The 17,366-nt window shown below is 49.7% G+C and overlaps 1 protein-coding gene across 3 annotated transcripts in view; it reads right to left on the reverse strand.

The window, feature by feature from the left end:
* The window catches only part of LOC119969376 (phosphoenolpyruvate carboxykinase, cytosolic [GTP]-like), a 136,218-nt gene that overhangs the window by 51,969 nt on the left and 66,883 nt on the right, over positions 1-17,366 (reverse strand). For all 3 annotated transcript variants that reach the window (XM_038802941.1, XM_038802940.1, XM_038802942.1), the window contains exons 6-8: positions 12,346-12,508; positions 11,850-12,206; positions 9,512-9,607 (exon numbers count right to left, since the gene is read on the reverse strand). In XM_038802941.1, coding sequence (XP_038658869.1) covers positions 9,512-9,607; positions 11,850-12,206; positions 12,346-12,508 — 616 coding nt within the window. The remainder of the gene's footprint in view (positions 1-9,511; positions 9,608-11,849; positions 12,207-12,345; positions 12,509-17,366) is intronic.

Genomic DNA, 17,366 nt, shown 5'->3' on the forward strand with positions numbered 1-17,366 from the left:
GGGTGGGTTTACTGGGTTATTGGGATAGGGGGAGGTGTTGACCTTGGGTAGGGTGCTCTTTCCAAGAGCGGGTGCAGACTCGATGGCCCGAATGGCCTCCTTCTGCACTGTAAATTCTATGATCAAGTCTACACCAACCCTCTGAAAGAGTGCCTTTCCTAGACTCACTACCCCCCTCCCTATCTCCATAACCGCACCTAACCTGCACATCTTTGGACACTAAGGGGCAATTTTCTTTTAGCGTGGTCAACTCGCCGAACATTTTTTTCATACATTTAGTGTACTCAATTCATTTTTTCCAATTAAGGGACAATTTAGTGTGGCTAATCCTCCTAGCCTGCACATCTGTGGGATGTGGGGGCGAAACCCACGCAAACATGGAGAGAATGTGCAAACTCCACACAGACAGTGACCCAGAGCCAGGATCGAACCTGGGAGTCAGCACCGTGAGAATTACATAGAATTACATAGAATTTACAGTGCAGAAGGAGGCCATTCGGCCCATCGAGTCTGCACCGGCTCTTGGAAAGAGCACCCTACCCCCTACCCAAGGTCAACACCTCCACCCTACCCCCATAACCCAGTAACCCCACCCAAAACTAAGGGAAATTTTGGACACTAAGGGCAATTTATCATGGCCAATCCACCTAACCTGCACATCTTTGGACTGTGGGAGGAAACCGGAGCAAACCCACACAGACACGGGGAAGATGTGCAGACTCCGCACAGACAGTGACCCAAGCCGGAATCGAACCTGGGACCCTGGAGCTGTGAAGCGATTGTGCTATCCACAATGCTACCGTGAGGCAGCAGTACTAACCACTGCGGCGCCATGCTGCCCAGTATCCCTATGTTATGTATCCCAGCTTACCTATGATGTGTATCGCAGTGTCTGTGTTGTGTATCGCAGGTCCCAGTGCTGTGTATCGCAGTGTCCCTGTGATGTGTATCCCAGTGCTGTGTATCGCAGTGTCTCTGTGTTGTGTATCGCAGGTCCCTGTGTTGTGTATCGCAGGTCCCTGTGTTGTGTATCGCAGGTCCCTGTGTTGTGTATCGCAGGTCCCTGTGTTGTGTATCGCAGGTCCCTGTGTTGTGTATCGCAGGTCCCTGTGTTGTGTATCGCAGGTCCCTGTGTTGTGTATCGCAGGTCCCTGTGTTGTGTATCGCAGGTCCCTGTGTTGTGTATCGCAGGTCCCTGTGTTGTGTATCGCAGGTCCCAGTGTTGTGTATCGCAGTGTTCCTGTGATGTGTATCGCAGTGTCCCTGTGATGTGTATCCCAGTGCTGTGTATCGCAGTGTCCCTGTGATGTGTATCCCAGTGCTGTGTATCGCAGTGTCCCTGTGATGTGTATCCCAGTGCTGTGTATCGCAGTGTCCCTGTGATGTGTATCCCTGTGTTGTGTATCACAGTGTCCCTGTGTTGTGTATCCCAGTGCTGTGTATCGCAGTGTCCCTGTGTTGTGTATCGCAGGTCCCTGTGTTGTGTATCGCAGTGTCCCTGTGATGTGTATCCCAGTGCTGTGTATCGCAGTGTCTCTGTGTTGTGTATCGCAGGTCCCTGTGTTGTGTATCGCAGTGTCCCTGTGATGTGTATCCCAGTGCTGTGTATCGCAGTGTCCCTGTGATGTGTATCCAAGTGCTGTGTATCGCAGTGTCCCTGCGATGTGTATCCCTGTGATGTGTATTGCAGTGTCCCTGCGATGTGTATCGCAGTGCTGTGTATCGCAGTGTCCCTGTGATGTGTATCCAAGTGCTGTGTATCGCAGTGTCCCTGTGATGTGTATCCCAGTGCTGTGTATCGCAGTGTCCCTGTGATGTGTATCCCAGTGCTGTGTATCGCAGTGTCCCTGTGATGTGTATCCCAGTGATGTGTATCGCAGTGTTCCTGTGATGTGTATCGCAGTGTCCCTGTGATGTGTATCCCAGTGCTGTGTATCGCAGTGTCCCTGTGATGTGTATCCCAGTGATGTGTATCGCAGTGTTCCTGTGATGTGTATCGCAGTGTCCCTGCGATGTGTATCGCAGTGCTGTGTATCGCAGTGTCCCTGTGATGTGTATCCAAGTGCTGTGTATCGCAGTGTCCCTGTGATGTGTATCGCAGTGCTGTGTATCGCAGTGTCCCTGTGATGTGTATCGCAGTGCTGTGTATCGCAGTGTCCCTGTGATGTGTATCGCAGTGCTGTGTATCGCAGTGTCCCTGTGATGTGTATCGCAGTGCTGTGTATCGCAGTGTCCCTGTGATGTGTATCGCAGGTCCCTGTGTTGTGTATCGCAGTGTCCCTGTGATGTGTATCCCTGTGTTGTGTATCGCAGGTCCCTGTGATGTGTATCGCAGTGCTGTGTATCGCAGTGCTGTGTATCGCAGTGTCCCTGTGATGTGTATCGCAGTGCTGTGTATCGCAGTGTCCCTGTGATGTGTATCCCTGTGCTGTGTATCGCAGTGTCTCTGTGTTGTGTATCGCAGTGTCCCTGTGATGTGTATCGCAGTGCCCCTGTGATGTGTATCCCAGTGCTGTGTATCGCAGTGTCCCTGTGATGTGTATCCCAGTGCTGTGTATCGCAGTGTCCCTGTGATGTGTATCGCAGTGTCCCTGTGATGTGTATCCCAGTGCTGTGTATCGCAGTGTCCCTGTGATGTGTATCGCAGTGTCCCTGTGATGTGTATCCCAGTGCTGTGTATCGCAGTGTCTCTGTGATGTGTATCCCAGTGCTGTGGATCGCAGTGTCCCTGTGATGTGTATCCCAGTGCTGTGTATCGCAGTGTCCCTGTGATGTGTATCCCAGTGTCCTTGTATTGCATACCCCACTGTTCCTGTTTCTTGTAGACCAGTTATGTTTTGTTGTGTCCCTGTGTGGATTCTCCCAGTGTCCCTGTATTTTCATATATTACATATATTTTACAGTGCAAAGGGAGGCCATTCGGCCCATCGAGTCTGCACCGACCCTTGGAAAGAACACCGCACTTAAGCCCACACCTCCACCCTATCCCCGTAACCCCACCTAAACCTTTTTTTGGACACTAAGGGCAGTTTGTCATGGCCAATCCACCTAACCTGCACTTCTTTGGATTGTGGGAGGAAACCGGAGCACCCGGAGGAAACCCATGCAGACACGAGGAAACGTACAGACAGTGTCCTAAACTGGGAATCCCACCTGGGAACCTGAAGCAACTGTGCTAGCCATTGTGCTACCGTGCTGCCCCGTATCCCAGTTTTCTCTATCCCAGTATTTCTCTGGTCTGTTACCCAGTGCCCCTGTGATGTGTATCCCAGTTTTCTCCATCCCAATGCCCCTGTGTTCGGTATCAGTGTCCCTGTGGTGAACGTATTGCTGCTATAATTCACCACTGTATTGCATTGTATTGTATTGTATTACGTTGATGCCCTTGTGGGCTCCGCCTATGGCTCCGCCCCCTCGGGGATGGTATATAAACCTGCAGCCTGTAGGCGGCACTCAGTACAGAGCAGTCACAGGCAGGCACAGATCTAGCTTATTAAAACCACTGTTCACTTCTACTAATCGTCTCGTTGAATTGATGGTCGCATCAGTCCCTCTGATGGTTTTCCAAGTATCTCAGTTTTCTGTTCCTCAGAGTCCCTTTCTAGGTGTCCCAGTGCCGTGTGTTGTGTTTCCCAGTGTCCCTGCGCTGTTTATTGTAGTGTCCCTGTGCTGTGCTTCCCAGTATCCCTGTGCTGTGTTTCTCAGTGGCCCTGTGCTGTGCTTCCCAGTTCCGTGTTCTGTATCACAGTGACCCTATGCTGTCTTTTCCAGTTTCCTTGTGCTGTGTTTCTCAGTGTCCCTGTGCTGCGTTTCTCAGTGTCCCTGTGCTGTGTTTCTCAGTCCCTGTGCTGTGTTTCTCAGTGTCCCTGTGCTGTGTTTCTCAGTCCCTGTGCTGTGTTTCTCAGTGTCGCTGTGCTGTGTTTCTCAGTGTCCCTGTGCTGTGTTTCTCAGTGTCCCTGTGCTGTGTTTCTCAGTGTCCCTGTGCTGTGTTTCTCAGTGTCCCTGTGCTGTGTTTCTCAGTGTCCCTGTGCTGTGTTTCTCAGTGTCCCTGTGCTGTGTTTCTCAGTGTCCCTGTGCTGTGTTTCTCAGTGTCCCTGTGCTGTGTTTCTCAGTGTCCCTGTGCTGTGTTTCTCAGTGTCCCTGTGTTGTGTTTCTCAGTGTCCCTGTGCTGTCTTTCCCAGTGTCCCTGTGCCGTGCTTCCAAGTTCCGTGTTCTGTATCACAATGACCCTATGCTTTCTTTTCCAATGTCCCTGTGCTGCATTTCTCAGTGTCCCTGTGCTGTGTTTCTCAGTGTCCCTGTGCTGTGTTTCTCAGTGTCCCTATGTTGTGTTTCTCAGTGTCCCTGTTCTGCGTTTCTCAGTGTCCCTGTGCTGCGTTTCTCAGTGTCCCTGTGCTGCGTTTCTCAGTGACCCTGCGCTGTCTTTCCCAGTGTCCTTGTGCTGTGCTTCCCAGTTCCGTGTTCTGTATCACAGTGACCCTATGCTGGCTTTTCCAGTGTCCCTGTGCTGTTTCTCAGTGTCCCTGTGCTGTGTTTCTCAGTGTCCCTGTGCTGCGTTTCTCAGTGTCCCTGTGCTGTGTTTCTCAGTCCCTGTGCTGTGTTTCTCAGTGTCCCTGTGCTGTGTTTCTCAGTGTCCCTGTGCTGTGTTTCTCAGTCCCTGTGCTGTGTTTCTCAGTGTCCCTGGGCTGTGTTTCTCAGTGTCCCTGTGCTGTGTTTCTCAGTGTCCCTGTGCTGTGTTTCTCAGTGTCCCTGTGCTGTGTTTCTCAGTGTCCCTGTGCTGTGTTTCTCAGTGTCCCTGTGCTGTGTTTCTCAGTGTCCCTGTGCTGTGTTTCTCAGTGTCCCTGTGCTGTGTTTCTCAGTGTCCCTGTGCTGTGTTTCTCAGTGTCCCTGTGCTGTGTTTCTCAGTCCCTGTGCTGTGTTTCACAGTGTCCCTGTACTGTGTTTCACAGTGTCCCTGTGCTGTCTTTCCCAGTGTCCCTGTGCCGTGCTTCCAAGTTCCGTGTTCTGTATCACAATGACCCTATGCTGTCTTTTCCAATGTCCCTGTGCTGTGTTTCTCAGTGTCCCTGTGCTGCGTTTCTCAGTGTCCCTGTGCTGCGTTTCTCAGTGTCCCTGTGCTGCGTTTCTCAGTGTCCCTGTGCTGTGTTTCTCAGTGTCCCTGTACTGTGTTTCTCAGTGTCCCTGTTATGTGTTTCTCAGTCCCTGTTATGTGTTTCTCAGTCCCTGTTATGTGTTTCTCAGTGTCCCTGTGTTGTGTTTCTCAGTCCCTGTGCTGTGTTTCTCAGTGTCCCTGTGTTGTGTTTCTCAGACCCTGTGCTGTCTTTCCCAGTGTCCTTGTGCCGTGCTTCCCAGTTCCGTGTTCTGTATCGCAGTGACCCTATGCTGTCTTTTCCAGTGACCCTGTGCTGCGTTTCTCAGTGTCCCTGTTTTCTCCACCACAGTGTCCCTCTGATTTGTATCGCATGTCCCTGTGTTTGTTATCCAAATGCCTCTGTGTTGTGTTTCAGTGCCCCTGTTTTCTCTATCCCAGTGTCCCTGTATCTGTAAGAAGTCTTACAACACCAGGTTAAAGTCCAACATGCTTGTTTCAAACACGAGCTTTCAGAGCACTGCTCCTTCCTCCGGTGAATGAAGAGGTATGTTCCAGAAACATATTTGTCTTCGAATTTGTCTATATATATGTTTCAGGAACATACCTCTTCATTCACCTGAGGAAGGAGCAGTGCTCTGAAAGCTCGTGTTTGAAACAAACATGTTAGACTTTAACCTGGTGTTGTAAGACTTCTTACTGTACTCACCCCAGTCCAACGCCGGCATTTCCACATCATCCCTGTATCTGGTTATCCCAGTGTCCCTGTGTTGTGTATCCCAGTGTCCCTGTGTTGTGTATCCCAGTGTCCCTGTATCTGTTTATCCCTGTGTTGTGTATCCCAGTGTCCCTGTGTTGTGTATCCCAGTGTCCCTGTGTTGTGTATCCCAGTGTTGTGTATCCCAGTTGTCCGTCTTCTGCTTCAAGTGACCTGTGTCGTGTTACTCTGTCTGTGTTGTGTATCCCAGTATCCCTGTGTATGTATCCCAGTGTCCCTGTGTTGTGTATCCCAGTGTCCCTGTATCTGTTTATCCCTGTGTTGTGTATCCCAGTGTCCCTGTGTTGTGTATCCCAGTGTCCCTGTGTTGTGTATCCCAGTGTTGTGTATCCCGGTTGTCCGTCTTCTGCTTCAAGTGACCTGTGTCGTGTTACTCAGTGTCTGTGTTGTGTATCCCAGTATCCCTGTGTATGTACCCCAGTGTCCCTGTGTCATGTCACCCAGTGTCCCTGTGATGTGTATCCCAGTGTCCCTGTGTTGTGTATCCCAGTGTCCCTGTGTTGTGTATCCCAGTGTCCCTGTATCTGTGTATCCCAGTGTCCCTGTATCTGTTTATCCCAGTGTCCCTGTGTTGTGTATCCCAGTGTCCCTGTGTTGTGTATCCCAGTGTCCCTGTGTTGTGTATCCCAGTGTCCCTATGTTGTGCATCCCAGTTGTCCGTCTTCTGCTTCAAGTGATCTGTGTCGTGTTACTCAGTGTCTGTGTTGTGTATCCCAGTATCCCTGTGTATGTATCCCAGTGTCCCTGTGTCATGTCACCCAGTGTCCCTGTGATGTGTATCCCAGTTCCCTGTGTTGCGTCCCCAGTGTTCCTGTGCCTCTATACCAATTATATTTTCTTGGGCTGATTTCTCCGGTAGCCGACGCCAAAATCAAAGTTCCCAACCGAATCGGGGGCAGCGCGCTTTCACCATGCTCCGCCCCCTCCAAAGTGACGTATCGACGGCCTCAGGACATTGCCTGAGCCCCCCCCCCCCGGACCGGCTGAATTCCAATGCCGTAGGTCTCATGGTCTCACCCGTTGGGAACTCAACATGGCGACTACGGACTCAGTCCAGCACCGCCACAGTCGAGGGAGGACCAATCCGCAGCCAAGGGGGCTTTATTGAGGGCTGAGGGTGGTGGTCCGAGATGCTCGGGCCGGCCAAAGAGGGGGCACTATTTTGCGGGCCAGGTCCGCGAGCGGCCTCCGCCATGTATCACGGCACGCCCGCTGCCACGGACCCGGCAATTCTCCGGCCGTATCGGTAGCTAGAGCCGGGTGCTCTATGCTGCCGGTTCTAGCCAAACAGAGGATGATGGCCGTTTTACCCCATTATTTCTGCCATAAAACGGCACCGTTCCCATTCCAACGTGGGGACATAGCCTCAGAATCGGAGAATCCAGCCCCTTGAGTCCCTGTTGATCCCTTCCAGTATTCCTGTATTTTGTTTCCCTGTAGCCCTGTGTTCTCTATCCCAGTATCTCTCTGTTCTGTTTCCCAGTGTTCCTGTGTTTTGTAAGGCTGTGTCCCTCTGTTGTATATCCCAGTATATCTGTTTTCTGTTCCCCAGTGTCCCTGTGTCTGTATCCCAGTGTCCTCGTGTTGGTGTATCGGGTGTCCCTGTGTTCTGTATCCCAGTGTCCTTGTGTTGTGTATCCCAGTGTGCCTGTGTTGTCTTTCCCAGTTTCCCTGGGTGTCGTTTCTCAGTGTCCCTGTGTTCTGTTTCCCATTATGCGGTGTTGTGTTTCAGCATCCCTGTTTTCTCTTCCCCAGCGTACCTGTGTCGTGTATTCCAGTGCCCCTTTGTTCTCTACCCCAATATCACTATGTTGTGTATCCCTGTGTTGTATATCCCAGTGTCATTGTGTTGTGTATCTCAGTGTCCTTGTGTTGTGTTTCCTCGTGTCCTTAAGTTGTGCTCCCAGTGTGCCTGTGTTGTGCTTCCCAGTGTGCCTGTGTTGTGCATCTCAGTATCCCTGTGTTCTCTATCCAAATATCCCTATGTTCCCAGTGTCCCTCTGTCTTTATCTCAATGTCCCAGTGATCTTTATTCCAATATCCCTATGTTCTCTATCACGGTGCCATTGTGTTCTCTATCCCAGTGTCCCTGTATTCTCTAACCCAGTGTCCTTGTGCTCTCTATTCCAGTGTCCTTGTGCTCTCTATCCCAGTGCCCCTGTGTTCTCTATCCCAGTGTCCCTGTGTTCTCTATCCCAGTGCCACTGTGTTCTCTATCCCAGTGTCCCTGTGTTCTCTATCCCAGTGTCCCTGTGTTCTCTATCCCAATGTCCCTGTATTCTCTATTCCAGTGTCCCTGCGTGCTCTATTCCAGTGTCCCTGCGTTCTCTATCCCAGTGCCCCTGTGTTCTCTATTCCAGTGCCCCTGTGTTCTCTATCCCAGTGTCCCTGTATTCTCTATTCCAGTGTCCTTGTGCTCTCTATCCCAGTGCCCTGTGTTCTCTATTCCAGTGTCCCTGTGTTCTCTATTCCAGTGTCCCTGTGTTCTCTATCCCAGTGCCACTGTGTTCTCTATCCCAGTGTCCCTGTATTCTCTAACCCAGTGTCCCTGTATTCTCTAACCCAGTGTCCCTGCGCTCTCTATTCCAGTGTCTCTGTGCTCTCTATCCCAGTGCCCTGTGTTCTCTATTCCAGTGTCCCTGTGTTCTCTATCCCAGTGCCACTGTGTTCTCTATCCCAGTGTCCCTGTATTCTCTATTCCAGTGTCCCTGTGTTCTCTATCCCAGTGTCCCTGTGCTCTCTATTCCAGTGTCTCTGTGTTCTCTATCCCAGTGCCACTATGTTCTCTATCCCAGTGCCTCTGTGTTCCCTATCCCAGTGTCCCTGTGATTTCTATCCCAGTCTCCCTGTATTCTCTATCCCAGTGTTCCTGTATTCTCTATCCCAGTGTCCCTGTATTCTCTATCCCAATGTCCCTGTATTCTCTATCCCAGTGTCCCTGTGTTCTATATCCCAGTGTCCCTGTGTTCTCTATCCCAGTGTCCCTGTGTTCTCTATCCCAGTGTCCCTGTGTTCTCTATCCCAGTGTCCCTGTGTTCTCTATCCCAGTGTCCAAGTGTCCTCTATCCCAGTGTCCAAGTGTTCTCTATCCCAGTGTCCCTGTGTTCTCTATCCCAGTGTCCCTGTGTTCTCTATCCCAGTGTCCCTGTGTTCTCTATTCCAGTGTCCCTGTGTTCTCTATTCCAGTGCCCCTGTGTTCTCTATTCCAGTGCCCCTGTGTTCTCTATTCCAGTGCCCCTGTGTTCTCTATCCCAGTGCCCCTGTGTTCTATATCCCAGTGTCCCTGTCTTCTCTATCCCTGTGTTCCCTATCCCAGTGCCCCTGTGTTCTCTAACCCAGTGCCCCTGTGTTCTCTAACCCAGTGCCCCTGTGTTCTCTAACCCAGTGTCCCTGTGTTATCTATCCCAGTGTCCCTGTGTTCTCTATCCCAGTGTCCCTGTGTTCCATATCCCAGTGTCCCTGTGTTCCATATCCCAGTGTCCCTGTGTTCTCTATCCCAGTGCCCCTGTGTTTTCTATTCCAATGTCCCTGTGTTCTCTATCCCAGTGTACCTGTGTTCTATATCCCAGTGTCCCTGTATTCTCTATCCCAGTGTCCCTGTATTCTCTATCCCAGTATTCTCTCTCACTCTATTACTCTCATACCTTTGTGTTCTGCTGCAGCTGTAGCCTCTGATCTCATGGCTGCTCCGATGAAAACCCCATGCTGCCAGTTGAAAGCTTCATACACCAGAGGGACGCCTGGAACAAATACCAAAGAATGTCTTTGAAATAAGGAGCATACATAAGTGTGAAATAGTATATTTTGACCGGCAGATCAAAGAAGGCTTTACACACTTTGGAACATGTGTCAAACCAGGAGGCACAAAGGGATCTGCAGATATTTACAACATTTCAAACTGCAGTTGTGCAGTTCAATAAGAACAAAATAAGCAACAAGTTAACAACTAAAGGGATAGAGCTGCAAAGCAGATAAGTTATGTCAAATTATGTCACAACTGGAATACTGTGCACAGTTCCAGTCTCCATTTTACGAAAAGGATACAAAGGCCCTAGAGAAGGATAAGAAAGATTTCCAAGCATGACGGCAGAACTGAGAAGTTGTACCTATCAGAGAAGATTGAGTGAGTTGAGCCTCTTTTATTGAGCAATAGAAGGATAAGGGATTCCGAGATGGAGACGTCTTTAAGATTGTGAAAGTACTTGACAGATTTGAGGTAGAGATGTTTCCACCTTGTAGGATAGTCCACAACTAAAGGTCAATTATGTCATGTGAGAGTACCTTTAAGAAATGGGTGTTTAAAAATTGGTGTGTATATAAATATCTGTAGTGAGAGTACCTTTAAGAAATGGGTGTTTATTACGGCAGTGATGTCTGAGAGTGGGTGGAGCTGGGCTGTCTGTCAGCTTTTTACTTTTTTTTTAGGCTGTTTGTTGCAGGGTGTGTTTTAGTTTCGTTTTCAGAGCTGGATAGCTGCAGTCACAGTCAGAAGGTGTATTAGAGTCTCTCTCTGTAACTTAAAGACTGTAAATCGATCCTGGCGATTTAAAACTAATAACAGTAGTGACTTTAACCTGATGTGCTTCTGGTAAAAGGTGTTTTAAGACTTATGGATATTAAAAGAACAGCGTACGGATAACTTGGTGTTGTATTCTTTGGGGGTTGTATTTTTTTCATAGAATTTACAGTGCAGAAGGAGGCCATTCGGCCCATCGAGTCTGCACCGGCTCTTGGAAAGAGCACCCTACCCAAGCCCACACCTCCACCCTATCCCCATAACCCAGTAACCCCACCCAATACTAAGGGAAATTGTGGACACTAAGGGCAATTTAGCATGGCCAATCCACCTAACCTGCACATCTTTGGACTGTGAGAGGAAACCGGAGCACCCGGAGGAAACCCATGCGCACACACGGGGAGAACATGCAGACTCCACACAGACAGTGACCTAAGCCGGGAATCGAACCTGGGAACCTGGAGCCGCGAAGCAATTGTGCGAACCACTATGCTCCAATGCTGCCCGAACTAACGGTTGCTAAGATGTTCACTGTATGTTTTAAAAAAGGTTAACTTGAGTTCATAGAACAAACATTGTTTTGCTTTAAAAATACTATTCCATTTCTGTTGTACCACACCTATAGAGTGGGCCGTGTGCTCCTCATACCACAATCTATTAACAGTTGTGGGTCAGGTGAACTCCATGATACACTTTGGGGTTCTCTAAACCCTGGCCCTTAACAAATAATAGATGTGATCACTAATGAATCTAATTGTGAACTCTGTACCCAAGGATTAGAATGTGGAATTTCCTGCCACAGGGAATTGTTGAGGGGAATTTGCATTTCTGAGAAACGGGAAGAATAGAAGAATAAAAGCAAATTACTGCAGGTGCTGGAATCTTAAATGAAAGAAAAAATGAAAATCGCTTATTGTCACGAGTAGGCTTCAATGAAGTTACTGTGAAAAGCCCCTAGTCGCCACATTCCGGCGCCTGTCCGGGGAGGCTGGTACGGGAATCGAACCGTGCTGCTGGCCTGCTTGGTAAGCCAGCGATTTAGCTGAGTGAGCTAAACCAGCCCCAGAGAAACTGCTTGAAAATCTCAGCAGGTCTAGCAGCATCTATAAGGAGAGAAAAGAGGTAATGTTTCAAGTCCAATGACTCTTTGTCAAGAATAGAAGAATCTGCTGATAGGGTGAAATGGAGGTGAAGTGAAAGTAGACTCATGGGCAGAATAAACACTGACATAGACCTGTTGGGTCGAATGGCCTGCTGTAAGTACTATGTAATTCCTATGTAACTGTTATCTCCTGCTCACTTCACACGTATGTTTTAACACTGTTGGTGCCATCCCATTTTCAGCCTTTCACTAAATGCCAAAGTTCCTGAGCTCTGTGAGCAGCAATCCAGTCCAATAGCAGTGCAGCTGACAACAACTGACTCTAATGTTTAGCTGTGTTGTTCGACAGGTCAGACTATTGTACCTTTTGGCCTCCGTCCTCCGAAGACAATTCCTTCAATGGGAACTCCTTCAGCGGACTCCCAGTCTGGGTCAATGATCGGACATTGTCTGGCAGGAGTACAGAACCTGGAGTTGGGGTGTGAACATGGTTCTCCATCCTCTGGTCTCCACTCTTTGTTTTTCCAGGAAGTCACGGTGACACCGGGGAGCAGATTTTCATCGATTCCTTCCCAGTAAACACCCCCATCGCTGGTCTCTGCTACATTGGTGAAAATAGTGTTCTTGCTGATGGTTTTCATTGCGTTTGGGTTTGTTTTTACAGACGTCCCGGGAGCTACACCAAAGAAGCCATTTTCTGGGTTGATTGCTCTCAGGTTACCTGTGGGAAGGTCCAGTAAGAGATAAATTAATAAACTCAATTCACCAGGCAATGCATGTTCCGCACAAAGTGGCTATCTTCCCCGTCTAGTCATTTCACATCAACCTTCAACTATAGTGAGATGCCGAGACCAACAAACCTTGTTCATCGAATTTCATCCAGGCGATGTCATCTCCCACACATTCCACCTTCCAGCCGGGTAATGTTGGATTCATCATGGCCATGTTTGTTTTCCCACAAGCACTGGGGAAGGCAGCAACAATGTACTTCTTCTGCCCTTTGGGATTGGTCACTCCGAGGATCTGGGAGAGAGAGGAGAAGCTGATGAGTAAATGCTGTCTGTGCGCTGACCCTGGGTTACTGTCTATTCTACATTTCTCATTACTGCAGCACGCCACACTCCGTGTGTGAGTTCACACTGACACAGGGTCAACAACGTATGATTATTGAGTATTTCCTCACCTTCACATGTCTCACAGCTGGTCCCAAATGAGTTAATGCTTTGAAATTCCTCCAGTACAATACACCCAAAACTCCTCATTTAACCTAAACTGCAACAGTGTCAGACTGAGTATTGAGCTCAGTGTCAGACCGAGAAACGTATTTTATTTGTTCTGGAAAATACAGAATGTGTCATTTGAAACATAGAGGTCTGCCAATATCTGGACTGGGAGAGTGCAGGGAAAGATCCCACAAGAGGTTGGTGGCAGCTGAAAAGAGCAGAAACTGTGGTCAGCTCTTCTGTCAAAAATGCAGTCAATTTCAGTCTGTCAGAATTGTTATTACAACCTGCAGCAGGAGAAAGGGAAAAAGAAAAAAGAGAGTTTGCATAGATTTCTTTGTGCTGTTGAAATATTGTAATGGACTGCCCCTTTAAGCCCCGTAGTCCATTCCCTATCGGAGGTCCCGATCTCTCCCGCCAAAAATCACTAAGCGCGGGCTTCCCTCGCTCCTCCCACTCCCCCCACGCGCGAGGCAGCAGAAGAGAGCAGCAGAACGCGAGAACAGCTGACGGCCCGGGGGAGCGGAGGTGGAAGGCTCAAAGAAACGGCAGCAAGAATGAGGAGGATGAGAAGGAAGATGTTTGTTGGTGGACTCAGCTGGGAAACAAGTAAGAAAGATTTAAGGGACTGCTTTTCTGGAGGTGGAGAGATTGTAGACTGCTTAATTAAAATGGATCCTGAAAGAGTAGACAGGGTATTGAATGGGGAGCACAAACTTGATGGGAGAGTTATTGATCCCAAGAGAGCTCAGGCTATGAAGGGCAAGGTTGAAATAAAATTGGCCCAATCTAAGGAAGTGTACCAGCAGCAGCAACCAGCAGCAATGGAGAGGACAGAACACAGAAAACAGAGAGAGAGAGAAACAGCAACAAGAGAGAAGGGGAGGAGAACTAAAAGAGAGAGAGGGAGAGTCTGAAGGTCCCTACAACAAACCAGCAGCAATGGGGAGGACAGAGGACAGAGGACAGAACACAGAGAACAGAGAAAACAGAGAAACAGCAACAGGAGAGAAGGGGAGGAGAACTACAAGAGAGAGAGAGTTTGAAGGTCCCTACAACAAACCAGCAGCATCCAGAATCACTAATCGTTTTTCCTTTCTGTAAAGAAAGTGTTTGCAACTTATTTTAAAAAAGTATAATAATAATAAAATAACAACCTGAAAAAGTGGTTATTAGCTTACTTCACTTCCTTAGCAATGCAGGACCCAGGACATCGATGCTACTAAGGGGTAAGTAGGTAAAATTCTTCGGTGAAGGTATGGGTTATACCGGGGAATAACTTGGAAATATAGTTTGACCTGAATAGCACCCACTGAAGCCTGCATCGGAGTCAGGGAGTGAGAATCCCTGTTCACCATTTGGAATATCGACCCTTTTTGGTATAGGGGGAATTCTAAGACAGAGTGGTGGATTTACAAAAACAATTGTTTAGCCATTTTGTGGAGAATTTGGATTTGTATAGCACCTTTCAATACCTCAGGATGATCCACAATTCTAGAAAATGACCTATTTTTAAAGTGGAGTCACTGGTGTGATGGAGGAGTCAGCACATCTGTGCAAAAAAAAAAGGCTGCCGCATTCGCAAGAAGCTTCAGCCAGAAGTGCCGAATGAATGATCCACCTCAATCTTGCCCAAAGGCCCCAGTATCACAGATTTCAGTCTTCAGCCAATGCAATTCACCAGACGTGATATCAAGACATTGGGTCCTGACAATATTCCAGCAATAGTACTGAAGACTTGTGCTACAGAACCTCGAGCCAATGTGTTCCAGTACAGCTACAACACTGGCTCTGCCCGGCAATGTGGAAAATTGCCCAGGCTTTGTTCAATAACGACACAAAGAGTTCACACCGAGTTAAATAAAGAAACATCCTTTTATTTACAACATAAAATATACACTGTCAAGTAGACGCATGTTCTGGCCCATGCCTTATTGATCGACCTTTTATATAAAAGTTAATAGAGATCTTCCTGTCACTGGCGGGGGAGCTCATACTCTGGAAGGACCACGGGGAAGATAATTATTCCCACCCTTGTTGTCTGCCAAACAGGACCAGTCTCTTATCTCGTTCAGGACCGGGGCAACTAACGCGATGGCATTTGGATTACACTCGCTCACAGAGATTGCTCCCGCGTGACGTTCATCGAAAGAAGCCTGTCCAGGATCCTCCAGCGCCATTGCCACCCTTTAGGCCCCTGCGTCCTATTACATTCCCTGCTCCACCTTCCCCCCACCCCAAAGTTCGAAGACCCCTTCGATGGTTGCTGAGGTGGAGAAGGAGGAATAGGCGGAGGACCTCAGATTCTTTTTGGCTCCAGCAAATCGTCCTGTAGCTGATGTGCCGGATCGGTATACCTTTCTGGTGAACGTCATCTGCGGCAGGAATGCCGTGATCAACGATCGGCGGAAGGTGGCTGGTCGGCGTCCGAGACCTCAGAGGTCTGCGTCTCCATCTCGGAGTCAGATGACACGATGTCGGGCATGTCGGTGACGAGAGAGACTGGAGGCATCACAGCAGGCTGGTTCAGCAATGGAGCTGGAGGATCCTGGACAGGCTTCTTTCGATGAATGTCACGCGGGAGCAACCTCTGTGAGCGAGTGTAATCCAAATGCCATCGCGTTAGTAGCCCCTGGTCCTGAACTTGGGAGGAGACTGGTCCTGTTTGGCAGACAACAATTCCAGAGAGCCAGCGAGTTACGAATGAATACCGCATCATCAGGTGCGAAGTGTCAAAGACATTGATGTCGAACTGGGCAGCGCACTCGCAAATCTTAATTATGGCGCACCTTCACGCCAATGTCCAGGGTAATCAAACAACCCATCAACATCTCACAGGTGACTGCGTGCAGCGTGGTCCTGTATGAGAATAAAAATCTTGCCAGCCCAGTGTCCAAAGAGCCCGAAGTCTGTTTCTTTAGCCCTCATTTAACCATCTGTATGGACCTCTCTGCCAAGCCATTGGGTGGTATCAGGCAGTGCGGACAGACCGAATCCTGTTATTTTTCACAAAAGCAGCAAACACTTCACTGGTGAACTTGGAGGAGAAAGCCTCCAACTTCCCTGGCAGCTGTCGATGCTGCACATTGCATAGCACCAAATGCGCACCTTGGCAATACAGGGTCGGTTTCCGTCCAGTCAGGATGCAGTGACGGACAAGGAGTCCATAAAATTAATGACAGCAACTTCTTCGTCTGCCACAGGGGGATTTACGGATTCGGTCTGCAGGGGAAGGAGCTTCAACACATCAGTGACCTGCGACCCTGGGCAGTGATTAAAGCAGTATTTGTAAGACCTAGCGATGAATTCCCGCAGATGTAATTGTCGGGATGGCCTTCATGGAAGAGGCCCAGCAATGGCTTGTGATCTGTGACAATGAAGAAATGGCGACCATAGACGTGCACATGAAACCGCTTTACACTAAATATGTCATCATGGTCGGGATTCTCCCTTCTGGGTACTAAGTTCCCATGGCGGTGGGAGAGCCGGCGCCAAGCACTCCGGCATCAACAGCCCCCGAAAGTGCAGAATTCTCCGCACTTTTGGGGGCTAGGAGAATGCCGGAGGGGTTGGCGCCACTCCAGCCGGTGCCGAAGGGACGGCGCGAGTTTGCGCATGCAGTGAAGGGCCGGCGTGATCTTGCTCATGCGCGGAACCGCCAGCGTGATTCCGCGCATGCGCAGACAGGCCGTTGTATTTTGGCGCATGCACAGGGGAGTTCTCTTCTCCGTGCCGGCCATGGTAGAACCCTACAGGGGCCGGAGCGGAAGGAGGAAGTGCCCCCACAGATCAAGTCCGCCCTCAGATCAGTGGGCCCCGATCGTGGGCCAGGCCACGATCCCCCGGGGTGAGATCCCCCCCCCCCCCTGCTGAGGACTGCCCCCGCCGACTAACCTGCCAGGTCCTGCCGGTACGTAAGTTGAGTGATTCACGCCAGCGGGACTGGCCAAAAATGGACGGCCGCTCGGCCATCGGGGCCCGGAGAATCGCTGGGGGAGACCGCTACCAACGGCCCCCGACCGGCGTGACGGGAATCCCGCCCCTGCCTGAAAAACACACCGGAGAATATGGCAGCCAGCGTCGGGGCGGTGGGCCGCCCCCCCCCCCCCCACCCCCCCGGGGATTCTCCGACCCTCTGTTCCCGCCCATTCATATACCTGTCTAGATGCTTCTTAAATGATGCTATCGTGCCCGCCTCCACCACCTCCACTGGTAAAGCGTTCCAGGCACCCACCACCCTCTGTGTAAAAAACTTTCCACGTACATCTCCCTTAAACTTTTCCCCTCTCACCTTGAAATCGTGACCCCTTGTAACTGACACCCCCACTCTTGGGAAAAGCCTGTTGCTGTCCACCCTGTCCATACCTCTCATAATTTTGTAGACCTCAATCAGGTCCCCCCTCAACCTCCGTCTTTCCAACGAAAACAATCCTAATCTACTCAACCTTTCTTCATAGCTAGCACCCTCCATACCAGGCAACATCCTGGTGAACCTCCTCTGCACCCTCTCTAAAGCATCCACATCCTTCTGGTAATGTGGCGACCAGAACTGCACGCAGTATTCCAAATGTGGCCTAACCAAAGTCCTATACAATGTCTGATCTGAACGATGGCAGCTCCAACTATGCAGCACTCCTTCAGTACTGCACTCGATTTTC

Source organism: Scyliorhinus canicula, chromosome 7, assembly GCF_902713615.1.
Source record: "Scyliorhinus canicula chromosome 7, sScyCan1.1, whole genome shotgun sequence".
In the NCBI taxonomy this organism is placed as follows: domain Eukaryota; kingdom Metazoa; phylum Chordata; class Chondrichthyes; order Carcharhiniformes; family Scyliorhinidae; genus Scyliorhinus; species Scyliorhinus canicula.